The sequence below is a fragment of the Panthera pardus genome, unplaced genomic scaffold, assembly GCF_024362965.1.
Source record: "Panthera pardus isolate Hobbes unplaced genomic scaffold, ASM2436296v1 HiC_scaffold_11, whole genome shotgun sequence".
Classification (NCBI taxonomy): Eukaryota; Metazoa; Chordata; class Mammalia; order Carnivora; family Felidae; genus Panthera; species Panthera pardus.
In genome coordinates, this window is record NW_026526666.1 from 4,594,912 (window position 1) to 4,608,494 (window position 13,583).

Sequence of the window (13,583 nt, forward strand, 5' to 3'; positions counted from 1 at the left end):
GCAGAAGCAGGGAAATGAAGCCCTTGAGTTGTCCCAGGGTTGGAGGCTGACAAGCGAGAGATTGGGCATCCTGCTGTAGGGGAGCACAAAGGAGGTATGTGATCAAGCTGCTCTTTTAATAAACTTGGGAGACCAGGCTTACAATATATGATCAGTGGACAACTTACTCCATGTTCAGGCAAGTTGTCTAAACAATGGGTGGGACTGAAATGCTGTGGCAGAGACCTGTGGGCAGGCAGATGTAATTTGCAGAAGTCATTTGTTGCCACTGGAGGTGGTCAGAAGGACCTGGGCTGTGCCACTGCATAGCAGCTGTGTGCTCTTGGGCAACTTCTGGATTTCGTTTTCTGCCTGTGAAGTGGGAATGATAACATATACTCATAAGCTGGTGGGGACATTACAAATTATAACACAGGTGAAGTGCTTAATACAGCGCCTCACAGACGTAAGCACTCTAACATTTCCTGCCATTATCATTATTAATGTGGCCAATATTATTATTATCTATAAATATTTATGATAGAGGGAACTGATTTGCATTGGGGGGGGCTTTGAATTCTTTGGAGGGAATTCAGGGAGGTGTCCTCAGGGTGGTTGTCTGTCACCTCTAGAGCAAGGCTATGGGTTCACTCCAGGCCTTCAGGAGGGAAGAGGGAAATGTGCAAGGAGGAACTCCATGTTGCTTCTTCTTTTGCTAGTGTTTGTGTTACTTCCCCCCTTCTAAACAGGTGCATATTACTCCAGAGCGCCCTTTCACCTTCCTCTCCCACTCTTCTCTTTTTCTTCTTTTCAACTCTTCATACTTCTCTTTTCTCCTCAAAACCCCAGGCAGAGGACACATAAGGAACTATACTACTTTTTGCATGTTCCAAGTTTGTTTTTTGAAACTTGAAGGTTGTCTCCTCGTTGCAGCACTTGGAGTTTACATGAGCCAGTCTGTGTTCCTGCTGTCCATTCCTCCCCTTACTTAAGAAAGATCTACGCCCCCAACTGCTGCCTTTAGTAAATGCTTTTAAACGATAGTCATCGGTAGACAGGCAGTATTCCAGACCATAAGAGTTCAATTAAGGAAGGTTCTTTTGAGGTAACTATATCTTGCAAAAGAAGCCAACAGAGGTGTGAACTGTCCACAGGGCCCTTCTAGGCAATGAGGTGTATTTTCCCAGACTCAGATGTAAATCTTAATGTGGGAACCATTCTCTGTCTTGCTAGCATCTGTTCTTTTTTTCTTGCTTAGATGTTTAGTAAGTAGGATAAAAGGGAAAAAGTCAAAGTTTTGAAAGAAAAATGCTTAGACCAGTGGTCTGAGCCAGAGAGCAGAGTGGTCCTATTACGTTATTCTTAACAAAAACCAGAATGATTAAAAACCAAGTTGGTGTCCAGATCAAGTACAACCACCACTCACCTTCCGAATTCCAATTTTACATTCTGTCCTGCATTCATGAGTAATAATGATGTACTTTCAGCTTTGTTGGAAACCCTATTTGTATATTTTACAAGGTCATTACCTTCAGCAACAGATACCTGGTCTGAGCCCAGCAATTACCACCTCTCTCTGCACACATTAGCACACATACACACCACTGATTTGTACTTTCCTATAAAATTACTCTTTCCCTTTTTAATTAGAATGTTTTCAGAAGCAAACCCTATCGTTAAGGCCATGTACGCTTCCATTATAAATACCTGTTGCCAGCCATTAATTATCTCCTGATGAATTACTTTAGAAGATCTTTTTTAATGCTCACTTTTAAAAGTGAGATTTCTTTTCCTTACTTGTGATGCTTCCATCCTCATACTTACTTAACCGCTTTGAATTCCACATAATAAGAAAATGTTCCCCTTTCTTTTGCTTCAGGGGAGTTCGATGTGATCTGTACTCAGAATGAAGATTTTTTTCATACTTTAAGGTGGAAACTTTCTGTGGGCCTGGACCTCACTGCTCAAGAATGTCTTGGCTAATTGTGAGGGAAGAATATAAGAATGTTGGTGGAAACAATTGAATAGTCTCTGGGAACAAACACCTTAACATTTCATAAATATCTACGGTTGCATAACCATTTTAGTGACAGAAGCACTGTGAGTTATCCAATAATATTGTGGTTTGATAATTACACAGTTGTGGGTTTATGCTGCTTTTGAATTGGGGAGATGTCCTGGTGCATACAGGTCAATCCTTTTTGTGTCATTATATATAAAATATATACATCCACTTAGTAATTGAACTATAATACCTCCCAGCATAAAGTACTTAAAAGAAAATTTTAAGTTAAGTAATGCTAAAGTGAGCATTCCTGTACTAACTTAGCTGCTTATCTCATGGATAGCGGAGAATTTGGGATTCCTAGTTACAGTACCATTCATCGTGTAGTACATACATATGAACATTTCATTATACAAGGACAACCTTAAATTTTCCTCTTCTTGACCATCAATTAAAATTTTTAAAAATGTTTATATATTTATTTATTTTTGAGAGAGAGAAAGAGAGAGAGAAAGACAGAGCACAAGGAGGGGAGGGGCAGAGAGAGACACACACACACACAGAATCTCCAGGCTCCGAGCTGTCAGCACAGAGCCCAATGCGGGGCTCGAACTCACAAGCAGTGAGATCATAACCTGAGCTGAAGTCAGATGCTTAACTGACTGAGCCACCCAGGCACCCCTTGACATCAATTAAGTTGAGATACTCATATTCCTAAAAGGGTAAAGATATGTCAAGAAGCCCAGGTTACAGTTTCTTATATTATTTATACCCTTAATCAGAGCAGAGACAATTAGCTGAAGATTCTTGGCTCCTAATTCTCAGAGCTAGTTTGAATCCTTCTGGAACCTGTTCTCTGTTTGACTGAACCTGGTGGACCTCTCAGAATGCAGGTCTTCATTGTGCACTTACTCCATGCTCCCTGCAAGACAAGAACCAACTATTGTGGGGTTTACAAACAAGAATAAGAGATGCTTCCTGTGCTCACAGTGTTTACAGTCCAGCTGTATAGGCCACCTCAGTTCATTCATATCTTGTAGGCTGGGGACAGGATGAAATGAAAGTGGCCTTAGAATTAATCACAGTGCTCTCTACTTTCCCACAGCCCCATGCTTCATCTCTGCTGTAGTTATGTTGTATGTTGGCCTTCCTCGATGCATTGTAATGTCCAGAGAACAGGGGCTGGTTCTGATGCACATCTGTATCACCACAGAGTCAAGGATGTGCTTTGCAGAGGGTAGGCTCTCAAAAGATGTGTTTAAACCAAAGAATGTACTCGCTTGCTGAGGCTTCCTAATTACAATGAGTCAGCTTGTTTTGTCCCATTGTGGTGGACTTCACCAATATGGTGAAGCTGTTGGCCCTCTGCCCAGAGGTACCCAAACTAAAGATGGTCTTGGATGTGCTTCATAACTGGTGTTATGTTTTAGGAAGAGACAGAATGAGACAGAATAAGAAGTCAGAAATAGCAGGGGTTTTGTCTCAGCTGTCATTAATGACTTGACCTTGGGCAAGGCACTTAAACTCTATCTCAGTTTCTTCATCTGTGAAATGGGGGATAATAATGACTGGCTTGACTGTTTCCCATGGTTGCTTTGCGAATCAAATAAGATAATGTACTTAAAAGTGTTCTGGAAAGCCTAAAGCGCTGCACAAATGCAAGGTATTATTTTGCAGAGATCTTCCTTTTAATTCTTGCTTCCACACACACTTTATCCCACAACTCTGGGTTCCTGGGTTATGTGGGGAGATGTGTGGAGTACATGTGTTGAGTAGCTCAACCTAGGCTTGATAAGTTCTCCAGAATCGCTTCTTCAACATCTATAGCGTTTAACTGATTCAGCATATGCTTCTCCAAAAGACCCAGACAATTATGCATCTCTCTCCAATTCATATAGATATATATGCCCCTCATGCAGCATTTATTCAATGCATATACTATGAACACTTTATGTGTACTGCTGTGCTAGGAACTGGGGCAAAATGGACAATGTAAGATCCCTGTCTTTGAGTGGTTTCGTACCCTACTGGATCTGAGAGAACAGACCTAAGAATAAATAAGTGCCTAATTCTGTATTTGTTTTGGGAGGCAATTTTTACTTGAGTTTTAATTAGCAAAGACATTTATGCATATTTTTAGTTTTGACTAAAATGAAAACTAGTGCTGGCCCTTATTCATGTTTTTCTACTGCTAATGGTGTGTAGATTTTAATTGAGCCCCGGAGGCTGAGGTTTTTTGTTTGCTTATTTGCTTCAGATGAAAGTGTGTGGCATCCCATATTTCTTTGATTCAGTGAAGTTGTGAAACTTTAAGAACTAGCACTGGCTCATTACTTATGGGATCACCTGAATATTTTCCTGCCAATTTCTCCTGTCAAGTAGGATTTGCTTTGACTAGAAGTACTGTCCTAGGGAAGGCCATTCCCAAATCCAGCTGAGTAATCAAACTGTTGAGTACATTTAGGGCTGACATCTCCAGGCAGATTCTGGCATTTTATGTTCTCGGCTGCTACTGGAGCTTTGAGACAGTACCACGTGACCCCTGGCTGCTGACAGGGATTAGGGAAATAGTCACCTAACTGCACACGGTAGAATTTAGGGTTAGCTTTGTGGGGAGGTCGACCACAGAAAGTGTATTTCAGTGCAATTCCATCCTGCTAATCAGTCAGGGTCCTAAAGCAATTAACATCTGCAGGGCCCCGCTACACCTGAACATGGCTTTCCACTTTTCAGCAACATTGGTCTTTTGCCCATTTATCTACTCTACGAAACCTCCTTTTCCTTCTCTTATATTTCCTATGCCTGGGAATAGCCCATCATGCCTCAAGATACCTGGGTCATTGCTGATTCCTTGACCTACATTTCCTCTCTCATCTAAACCATTACTAGTCTTGGGAGCCCATCTTTTCTGCACCCCCACAGCTCCTGCCTAAGTTCTTATCTTCCCACTTTAGAGAACAGGTTCAGGTCTTTATTGTTTGCCTGCCTCTATACCTGTTCCCTGTGTCTGAAATAGCCTTAGACTTCTAAACATGAGAACTCTTCTTCTTTACCCGATTAATCTTTTGGTCCTTCAATTCTTAGTCTAGCAGTTGACGTCTTCCCGGAAACCTTCCCTGCCCACTCCTGGGCTGGGACAGGACTCATCGTCCCTTCTCTGTGAACCCACAGCATTCTACATGTCATATTGGATCTTCATTGTTGGTTACTTGTCTGTCTTTATCCCTCAGCTACTCACACAGGATCTGGCCCATGGCAATATTCATCAAAATGATACATGATGGGTTGGACTGATTTGTTTTCCTCTCTGTCTTTGCCATTTCGTCTTCCCCTTGATTTTCAGCTCCCATTTTGTTTTGTTTTGACTACTTTATATCCATAGCTTCTTTCAAAACATGTCTTTTATAATACCTCTTTGGTAATGTCCTTCTCCTACTTTCATTCATAACGTTTATTCTTTATTCCTCTTGTCCTTATGGGAATGTGTGCAATAAGTTTAAAATTATAACAAATCCAGCAAAAGTTATATGTGAACATAATAATTACTTTCCTTAAAACAGTCACCTTGGGGGCCCGGGGTAGCTCAGTCGGTTAAGCATCCGACTTCAGTTCAGGTCATGATCTCACAGTTCGTGGGTTTGAGCCCCGCATCGGGCTCTGCGCTGACAGCATGAAGCCTGGAGCCTGCTTCGGATTCTGTGTCTCCCCTCTTCTCTGTCATGAAGATTTGATTTTAGGGGCGCCTGGGTGGCTCAGTCGGTTGGGTGTCCGACTTCAGCTCAGGTCATGATCTCACAGTCGGTGAGTTTGAGCCCTGCTCTGTGCTGACAGGTCAGAGACTGGAGCCTGCTTCGGATTCCATGTCTCCCTCTCTCTCTGTCCCTCCTTGTGCTCTCTCTCTCAAAAATTGAATAAACGTTAACAACAACAACAACAACAACAACAACAACAACAACAACAACCAGTCACCTTGGGAAACTGCATACCTTTTTAAAATAATGTCGTAGCCTCAGCCATTTCCAGAGCTGCTTTTTGGGGATGAGTACCTTCACATTTTTCTGAATATATTTTAATAGTGACAAATCTAGTCTCTGCAGGTGATGTTTAAAATTTCTATAGAGCCAAGTCACCATGAACTATATTTAATGGGTAAAGAGAATGCCCTAGCTGGTAACACTATGGGTTAACAACTAAAAAGTAGTGTTATTTTCTTTCTGTGAACATATTTGCACAAGGGAAATTCCAAAGCTATTTTGACTAATTATGTTATTTTTGAAAAGAGTTTCTAGCATCCCAAGGTGACTACTTTCAATAACAGTGCTTGCTTATTTATTATAAAGTGCTTATTCAAATCCAGCCTATAATCATACTGACTTGCATTTGTTTAGTGTTGTTTTACATTATAGTTCAACATCTATTATGTGATAGACACTGGGAATAAATAAGGCCATGGTCTTTGCCCATAAGGACCTCCTAATTAGTTGAGAAGACAGAAATAGCAGCAGTCCTGTGTAAAAAATAGACATTGCCTGAAAATAAGGAAGCAGTACAGTGGAGAGACTGTCCGTGAGGAGTAAGAATTTGTTACAGTGTCAGCAAAACCTTCTCAGGCCTGAAGGATTAATGATGACTAGAAGTTCACTAGGAGAAGGAGGGAAGGGGATGGCAGGAGTCCTTCCAAGCCCAGGAACAGAAGGTACAGACACTGAAACAAGAAGATATGTTTGGGGGAATGTCAAATCGTTCAATACTGTTATTGTGTAAAGTTCACAATGGGGGCAGAGAGGGTGAGAGATGGGGCCCAACGAAGTAAAGGCCTTGTATTTTTACCGCCTTTAAAAGTTTGGTGTTTATCCTGTAAGGGACAGGGAGAAGCCCCGTGGGTAGAATTCTCCTTCCCAATGAGATCCTAAATTCCTCCATCCAATTAGTCACATAGTTGCACCCCCCCATTCCCCCCCTCCCCCAAGATTGTCTCAATTCCATCTCTTCCTTTCCATTCTGACGTTCACCTCATTAGTTCAGGCCTTCATCACCCCAGGCCTGGAATGTTTCACAAACTCCTGACTGGCCCTTGGACTCCAGTTCACCTTTTGCTCCTGACAATCAATTTTGCACAGGATTATCAGAGCAACTTTTCTTTCCACCAAGTCTCACCCCTGTTCAAAACCCTTCAGTGGTTTTCTATGATCTGAGGGATAACTGGTCCTCCCCCTTTTCAGCTTGTCATTCAAGATCTTACTAACCTGGCCCCAGCTCCCCCTTCCCTCCTGGACTCCTGTAAATGCAAATAGGTCAGAACTCATCTACTTATTCCCTTATTTGTACCTTTACTTTTATGGTGGCTGTCCTCTGGAATGCTACAACCACACAAACCCTTCTGTTTGTTTTGTTTTCAGCTTTTTTCTTACAAATAGTAAGCCCATATGTACCCAATGCTTGGTGACATCCCCCACTGTCCTGCCCTGGGAGTAACCACTATTCTGGTTATAGTCTATATATTCTATAGAATATGTTCTGTATTCTATTTATATTATATTCTATATATTACGATTATATATATGGTGTGGTATATTCCATTATATATATATTATAGTATAGTATACCATATAGTATACTTTATAGTATCTATATATGTATATAATGTGGTATATTCCATTATATATATATTATAATATAGTATACTATATAGTATACTTTATAGTATAGTATATATACGTATATAGAGTGTGGTATACTCCATTATATATATATAGTACAGTATAGTATACTATATAGTACACTTTATAATATAGTATTTATATGTATAGTGTGGTATATTCCATTGTGTGTATATATATATATATATACATATATATATATACTATATTATGGCATAGTATACTACATAGTAGTATACTTTATAGTATAGTATATATATAGTATATATAGTGTGGTATGCATCTATAAATAATAGATGGCACAGGTCTGAAAAATATTAAATATACATGAATGATATACTTTATATCTCTTTTTGCATCCAGATTTTCACTGTCATCTTATTCTTGATCTATCCCTGACATATATGAATATAGTCTCTTCGATTGCTGTATTCCATTTCATTTTACAAATATACCATGCATTCTTCATCTATTCATCTATGGGTGGGATTTAGGTTGTTTCCAAGTTTTGGCTTTTACGAACAATGTCACAACGAATATCTTTAGCCAAACCTTCCCTGAATCCTGTAGGATTCTCCTTTAAAGTAGTTTGTGCATCCCGCGTCTGTAGGATCATCCCATTGTGTTGAGCACACTGCTACGCCAAGTATGGCGGTTGGGAAATATTTGCTGACTGAATGAATGAATGAACGGTGCAGCACAACCCGGGTGATGGCCACGTTCCTTTTCAGGGGCCTTTGGCGCCTTGGCCCCCATTTCCTTTGACAGCGCTGGCCCTTCTCTACCGCATTCCTCCAGCTAGCCCGAGAGCGTGTGTAAGTGTGGGTGTGTGGGGGCGATACCTCTCTCTCACTGGAGGAGGCACGTCTCTCCCGGCAAGTTCACGATCTCGGCAACCCTGGCGTCTGAAGTTCAGGGTCCGAACACCCACCTCCTTCGGCAGAGGCCCGGCCCGGGGAGGCAGTCCAGCGCCGAGGGAGTTAAGGCGCGTCCAGACCCGACGCGGGTCGGAGGAGGCTGGCGGGGCCGTCGGAGGACTCGTAGTAGATCCCTCCGCGCGCAGCTCGGGCCGGCGCTTCTTCCTGCGGGAAACCCCTGGGTGCCGAAGGCGGCGGGGCCCGGCCGCGGCGACAGGGGGCGGGGCTTGCGGTGGGAGGAGGCGGCTGAGGCGGAAGGACACACGAGGCTGCTTCTCTGCACAGCCGAGAAAGTTTCAGCCAAACTTCGGGCGGCGGCTGAGGCGGCGGCTGAGGAGCGGCAGCCTTGGGGTGCAGGGAGTGGAGGCATTTACGCCCGGGCTTCGGGGCACAGCGCGAGGCCGTGAGGCGCAGAAGCAGGAGGAGGAGGGGAGAGAGAGTGGGGGGGGGACCCTTGGTGGGGACCCCCTCCCCATGTGGATCTGCGCAGGCGGCGGCGGAGGAGGCGACCGAGAAGATGCCCGCCCTGCTCCCCGCTCCCCTGTGGGCGCTGCTGGCGCTCTGGTTGTGCCGCGCGGCCCCCGCGCGTGGTGAGTATCGGGCCGAGGGGCGCTGTCCTTTGCGCCGGGTCCCGCGCACCGCCGGCCCAGCTCGGCCGGCCACCTGGGGCGACCATTCCATCCGCCTCCACCTCCCCCACCCCGCCCTCCTGCGTCCTCCTCTCTGCGAGAAGGCCGGGTTCCGAGCGGGGCCGCTCGGTTCCCGAAAGTTTGGACCCCGTCAGGGCCCCCCTCCCCCGCGCTCCCCGCCGCCTCCGACACCCCCGCGACCCCAACACACGCCTCCTCGGCTGAAGGGGGGCCGGGCCGCGAGCCTCAGAAACTCGCTTTCCCAAGCGGTCGTGTGCGGAGACTTGGGCTGCGTTGCCCTTCTGGTTCCGCGTTTCCTGGGGTCGAGCGAGAGCCGAGGGCCGGCTGCCCGAGACGAACCCTCGCCGGCCGCGGACCGCAGATGGGCTGAGCGAAGGAATGCCAGATTCCGGCCTGGAGGGAGCGGGGGCAGGGCCTCCGAGCCCAACGGCTTGCACCTTCACGGCCAGACCTCGCTCTGCCCAAGGGAGGCACGCAGGACGGGTGGGCGGCTTTGGGGTGGATGGGGACAGGGCTTCGTGGCGTGCCTGGGTTCGGACACTCGGAATCCGTGGTCCCGAGGAACCCGCGGTGTTTTGCTCGAGCCTTTGAAAGGTGGAGGCAGGAGCAGTAGAGAAACTGGTGTGGCTGCATGAGCCACATGATTTAAAAATCTCGACTGCTGTTATTCTTTCCAAGGCGCTGAGCTCGGGCGCTGTTTCAGAGTCTGTGTCCAGCCCTAGGAATGTGGTGTGACGATCACCAACTCCTCCAACCTGGCAGCGGCGTTTGCTGCTCTTTTGGCATTGTTGGGGGTGGGGCAGGGGCGGGTGAGGAAAAGTGGATACGTTAATTCAAAGTGCTTCCTCGGAAAGCGTCTTTATGGTTGGATATTCGCAACAGTCTTTCTGAACACGGTTGGACCGAGGACATCGAATCACGTCTTATCCATCCCACCCACAGTCTCAGACTCCCAATTTCTTCAGGCTGTTTAGTGGAAAGAGCTTGGGTTTTGGAGCCCAGCTCTGTAATCCTGGGTTCAAATCCCGCTCTGCTGTGTGAACTCACCAATCAAACTGGGAATGAAATTACCCAGCTAATAGGATTAATTAAGAGAATGTATATTAAACCAGTGGCAGTCAGAAGGTATTCAAAAAGTCCTTTCGGGGCAGGGCTGTGTTTTACTTTTTATGAACCCTGCTTCCAGTGGGATGGCAGCTTGGTGCATGTTTGTGAAACTCATAGGGACCTCTTCTTTTCCTAGCCTAATCTGAAGGAAGATTTTACGTTTACCAAAACCAAAACCAAAACAAAACCCCCAAAATAACAAAAAAAACCCCCAAAACATGAACATGAACAATGTCTTTTTGCAAAGAAAAGGTTAAGAAGATGATGAAAAATTTGCTCTTTGTTCATTGTTAACAGGTAGTTGACAGGCCAATCACAGATGTTTGAAAGAGAACAAGGTTATTTATCCAAGTACTGGATTGTTCAGCACGAACCAGATCCTGCTTGGAAAGCTCAAATTCCATACACCTCCATGTCCCTAAGAATTTCAGAAGTGGACCAGGAGGCTATGTGATTGATGATGAACCAAAATTGTTGTTTTAGAAGCATTTAACAAAACAGGATAGGATTCTTGCCTTTCCTTTTTTTTTTTGAGTGAAAGCTTTACTGTAAGTGTAGATTTAGGGTAAAAAGGAGTGTAAACGATGGGCTACTTTGAGGATTACAAGCCTTGGTTTCTACCATTGACTTGTGTAGTCTCCTCACCTATGAAAAGAGCCAAATAATCCCCTTTAGAGAGTTGGAGGGAATAATAAATATGATTGCAAACAGATTTGCAAAATTAAGTGTTAGGTGGTAAGACTGATGTCAAAAATAGAATTACTCTCACACATAGGGCTTCTCTCATTCTAGGAACTCAGTCCATAGAACGATATCCTCTTTTATACTTCTGTACTGATGAGGTATTGCTATTATCAGCTAGCTTTTAGGTGGACAAAGTGAGTGTTAAGTCAGTAAGTTCAAGGGACTAAATATGGATATTTTGATTTTCAGATGGCTGTTCTTCACATGCTAAACTACTGCAATAAATGAGATTATAAAACCTGTTTTTGGGTGCAAATTTTAAATCTTTTCAGAGTCTGGCAGTGAAGGTTTCTTGAGTCTCCATCTATAATCATGGCATTTTTTTGTCATGTCAATTATAACACACTCTTCCAAATTTTTGAGTGTTCCTGTATTTGGGATTGTGGCCAATTGTTAATTTAAATGTCACTGAGTTCGTAAGGCGAGAAGCTGTCAACCCATCTGTCTGCTTGTTTAAACAGCTATCCAAGACCACCTCTTGCTCCTTTTCTTTTGCTTTGCAGTGGGAAGTGATTCCCTGGTTTTGGTGCCTGCTAGATAATTTCTTAGCTGAATTCTCTTTAATAAAAATCACAAAGAGCAGTTTTCTTTCAGATGAAGATGAAGTTTATTTTTCTTTTTCTTTCTTCTTGTTCTTTCTATATTATTATTCTTTGGTGGGGGGAGGGGAAAGGAGAGTGATGGTTTCTTATCTTTCGTTTCTTTTTCCTGATGTTTTGATTTTTAAAAATACCCACATCTCCTTGGCATCCCTCTGTGCTATTCCCATTCTGCTGTCTGTTCTGTTGGCTTCCTGTGGTATAGAGAAATAACTTTTGGTTTACCTGAATTGTATTTGCTGACTTCAGGACTTTTAGAAAAATGTTTAAATTCAGTGGGATATGCTTGGATGCTTCAGAGCAGCTTTACAATACATTTTAAAAATATCACGCCCACAGAAATTCTATTTTGCCCACAAAATTTGCATCGATCTAGTTCCCACTCTGCCGCCATTCCTAGTGGCTTTCCTCCTTCCCCTGTCCACTGTGATAGAAGAAGGAACTCCAAATCCTGGCTCCACATCAAGATCACCTGGGGGGACTCTTAGTGTCAACACCCAGGGATTATGATACAGTAGGTCTGAGAATCTGTAGTTTTCCAGGTTGATAGTAACTTGTTGGAAACACTGATGGTTTATTATTCTGCTTCCAAGTGTGTGTTTGTGTGGTGTGTGTGTGTGGGGGGTCTTCCCTTCTTATTTTTAATAATTTCCAGAATTAATCTAACCTTAGATATTCCAGTATTTAATCCTCTGTCAAAGATTTTTAAAATTGTAACATAAGAGCTATAGAGTATAATACCATTTCTTCTTGTTCATCTGGACACAGTGGGTCCCCATTGTCCCTTTAGAAGGGCTTTATATATTTGAATGATATAGTATAAATCCTCTATCCAACCGTTTTCTTCTCTGTTGTCTTTTATTCCTCAAGCTTCATTCATACATATATAATTTTGGACCCCCTTTATTTGCCCTTAGTGGTTTTAGAGTAAAACATTCTAAGCCATGACTTTAATGAAAATATAATAGGAGATTTTATATTATCCTTATGTTGTGTTTCCACTCATTTAAGTGCTTCCTTTCTTGACATTTCTATCTGGATGCCAAAACTTGAACCTTTCATTTCCTCTCACTTTTTTCTAATTCTCCTCCTCTCTTCTTCCCTTTCTCTGCAAATGACTTGGAACCAAAAGGTCTTATTTTCTTCTGCTCTTCCTTTTTTATTGGTCTGCTGTACAAATGATATGTTGGAAAGATCAGTAGACTAGGAGCCAGAAGACCAGCATTCTCCTCCAGGTCTGTATTTAATTAGTCTTATAATCTTGTGGGAGGGATTTTGGTCTTCCATTTGCCCAGGTATATTGTCCATAGTCACCGAGCCATTACAGAGTTGAGAGTAGAATTTCTCTCTTCAGGTCCTCAGTCTGGTGCCTCCTCCACTCTCCGCACCATTTTTGTCTTTTGTACAAATGAGCTTATATACACGAAAACACTTAGAACATTCTCAAGTGCTTCTGGTTAATGTGTACATCTTGAGGAAGAGAATTGTGTTTTTTCATTTATGCATTTTTTCTAAACTTGGCATCTAACTTTCTGTACTTGGCATTTAATAGGCACTCAATAAATATTTGTTCAATTGGACAATTACTTTTAGTCATTTTCTTATTCTGGACTACTATGGTACTCCAAGACAGTTTTTTTTTTTTAATAGTATTTGCAAGGGTCATTGCTTACCTTACATTTGGGGCAACACCAAATTTTCCCCTTTCCCAGATGTTTTATTTAAACTTGCTATTTTGAATTTGTGTGTGTGTGTGTGTGCGCACATGTGTGTGTGGTTTCTTCTCTATTTGATCACTTCTGCAAATCATTAAAAAAATTTTTTTTAATGTTTATTTTTGAGAGAGAGAGAGAGAGAGGCATACAGTGTGAGGAGGGGAGGGGCAGAGAGAGAGGGAGACACAGAATCTGAAACAGGTTCCG

The 13,583-nt window shown here is 43.2% G+C and overlaps 1 protein-coding gene across 1 annotated transcript in view; it reads left to right on the top strand.

The window, feature by feature from the left end:
• Positions 1–9,051: 9,051 nt before the first annotated feature.
• Positions 9,052–13,583, top strand: part of NOTCH2 (notch receptor 2) — a 163,875-nt gene continuing 159,343 nt past the window's right edge. Inside the window, exon 1 of the mRNA XM_053890598.1 lies at positions 9,052–9,151. Coding sequence (XP_053746573.1) covers positions 9,079–9,151 — 73 coding nt within the window. The 5' untranslated portion in view covers positions 9,052–9,078. The remainder of the gene's footprint in view (positions 9,152–13,583) is intronic.